The sequence below is a fragment of the Engraulis encrasicolus genome, chromosome 4 (genome assembly GCF_034702125.1).
Source record: "Engraulis encrasicolus isolate BLACKSEA-1 chromosome 4, IST_EnEncr_1.0, whole genome shotgun sequence".
Classification (NCBI taxonomy): Eukaryota; Metazoa; Chordata; class Actinopteri; order Clupeiformes; family Engraulidae; genus Engraulis; species Engraulis encrasicolus.
This window is the reverse complement of record NC_085860.1, coordinates 37856519-37859018: the sequence shown is the minus strand read 5'-3', so window position 1 is coordinate 37859018 and position 2500 is coordinate 37856519. Positions and strand designations below refer to the sequence as shown.

General features: G+C 49.4%; 1 protein-coding gene across 2 annotated transcripts in view; it reads left to right on the top strand.

The window, feature by feature from the left end:
• The window catches only part of osbpl5 (oxysterol binding protein-like 5), a 47105-nt gene that overhangs the window by 22820 nt on the left and 21785 nt on the right, over nt 1-2500 (top strand). For both annotated transcript variants that reach the window (XM_063197361.1, XM_063197362.1), the window contains exon 2: nt 1373-1535. In XM_063197361.1, the coding sequence (XP_063053431.1) occupies nt 1397-1535 (139 nt within the window). In that variant the 5' untranslated portion in view covers nt 1373-1396. The remainder of the gene's footprint in view (nt 1-1372; nt 1536-2500) is intronic.

Genomic DNA, 2500 nt, shown 5'->3' with positions numbered 1-2500 from the left:
TGCCTCTCTCCCTCCCTCCCTCCCTGCCTGCCTCTCTCCCTGCCTGCCTGCCTCCCTCCCTGCCTGCCTGCCTGCCTGCCTGCCTCTCTAACTGCCTGCCTCCCTGCCTCCCTGCCTGCCTGCCTCTCTCCCTCCCTGCCTGCCTGCCTGCCTGCCTCTCTCTCTCCCTGCCTGCCTGCCTGTATGTGTGTGCGTGTGTACGCAAGCTTCTTCACACACCTGAGTGCCGTTGCTTTGATGCACCCGACCGCCCTCACTGGTGCAGCCACTGCAGTGCAGCTGCTATTTATAGCAGAGGAGAGGGGATGGGAGGGGAGGGGAGGAGAAGAGAAGAGTGGGGAGATGAGTAAGGAGAGAGGAGAGGGGAGAGGAGAGGAGTAAGGAGAGAGGGGAGGGGAGAGGAGAGGAGTAAGGAAAGGAAGAGGAGAAGGAGGGGAGGGGAGGGGAGCGGAGAGGAGAAGAAAGAAGGGGAGGGGAGAAGAGAAGAGTTTAAAATGTCCTCATCCCCTATATCCTTCCCACTCTCCCCCATGTTTTTTTGATATACTATATTTCTGCAGCTTTTGCCTCTTCTGCCGCCTGCTCTTCCATACAAAGTCAATTAACTTCCACCGCTTACCACGCCTTCAACGCAGGATGCTCTCTGTTCCCAGGGTTAGTCTCTCTGTCACTACTCCGCAGCCAAAAGTACTCTCTCACTTCCCCTCTCTGCTCCCCAGACACACGTCTCGGGCTGGCAGACGCGCAGTGTCCTGTAGCACACTATGCTGCTGAGCTCGGCATATTCAGCGTGTGTGTGTGCGTGACTGCCGGCGTGATGTGTGAGCCCTACTGCACACTTGTGCACACACACACACACACACACACACACACACACATACATACAGTAGACATAGACGAACACACACACACACACACACACACACACACACACACACACACACACACACACACACACACACAGTGTCCTGTGGGTCTCCTGGAGTGTTCTGCAAGTTGGCTTCTGTGTATCCGACCGCAAGGCCACTGATCTCAGTGGCAACTGGGCGCCGCCCAATACTCTACGTGGAAGCGATGCGGTCAGTCCAATCCAAAGACATGTGCTAGTAGTTAATCTAAAGGCATCATCTCTGCATCTCTTATCTATTCAGCTTCCTCTCACGGCCATATCTCTATCTGCTGACTCTGTGTGCAGCCACAACTCGTCTCTCTCAGCAGGGTGGCACGCTGCCATTGCATTTGAATCCGGTGCTCATCTCTCTCTCTCTCTCTCTCTCTCTTTCTCTCTTTCTCTCTTTCTCTCTCTCTCTCTCTCTCTCTCTCTCTCTCTCTCTCTCTCTCTCTCTCTCTCTCTCTCTCTCTCTCTCTCCAGTGAGTCAGGACGGAGGAGGAAGAGATGAAGGAGGAGAGCCTGTTCCGCCGGCGGTTCTCCTTGGCCCCTTCTTCCACGCTCTCGCCGCCAAAGATCGACCCGCGGGCTCTGACTCGAAACCTGTCGTACGCCGGGGAGCAGGACCTGTATCCACACAGCCCAGGTAACACACACACACACACGTATACACACACACACACACACACACACACACACACACACACACACACACACACACACACACACACACACTTACGTCGGGTAGCAGGATCTGTATCCACACAGCCCAAGTCACACACACACACACACACTACTGCTCTCTACTCTACTCTACTCTATACTAACTCTGGGTCATTTCACGTGAAATCAGACACTTTGGGACCCGACCGACCCGGATTTCAATCATACTTGGTGTGCCTTTTTAGTAGCAAGGTAGCACCCCAGAACTGCATTGGTTTGAATCTGACACTAATATTAAGGGAGAAACAGACTAGGAAAGGTTCACATGTGAGGGTAGGACACTATACATTCAGTCTTGAATATATCAGTCAGTGTTAGTCACAAAAAGATGCCTGTGGTGTTATTTGAAAGCTCTTTTCTGGCTCTACATATTACACAATCAGCTTAGAATACAACAACTCTCAGAATATGAATTATGATAAATTGAAAAATTAAAAATTGAATATCTAAAAAACCTATATTTTAAAATGGCCAGTTCCTTGTCCAAACGTAGCCAGCAATGTCATTAGCAACACCTCAAATGCTGGTGTTCGGTTCTTTATTCATTTCAGAGAGAATTTGACTCACAAATATGGCATCATACAGACCACTTACTAATAATATGGTAATACCATAGTAGCATCACATGACAAAACAAAAACAAAATAAAAATGGTCAGTTTCCATGGTCCCAGGTTTCAGAAACTAAGGTAGATGTCCATTTATACACACCAAATGATGATATGTGAATGTTTGAACATTCCTTCTCTGTGTACCTGTGTCATCTTCCCTTTACCGTACTTTAAAGAGATAATCAATGGCTACACTCTCATTTTGTACTCTACCAGTGCATTTGAAGCAGCAGCTGTGTCTTTTGTAGATAATGTATAAGTACGTCCCGTTGCAGTTA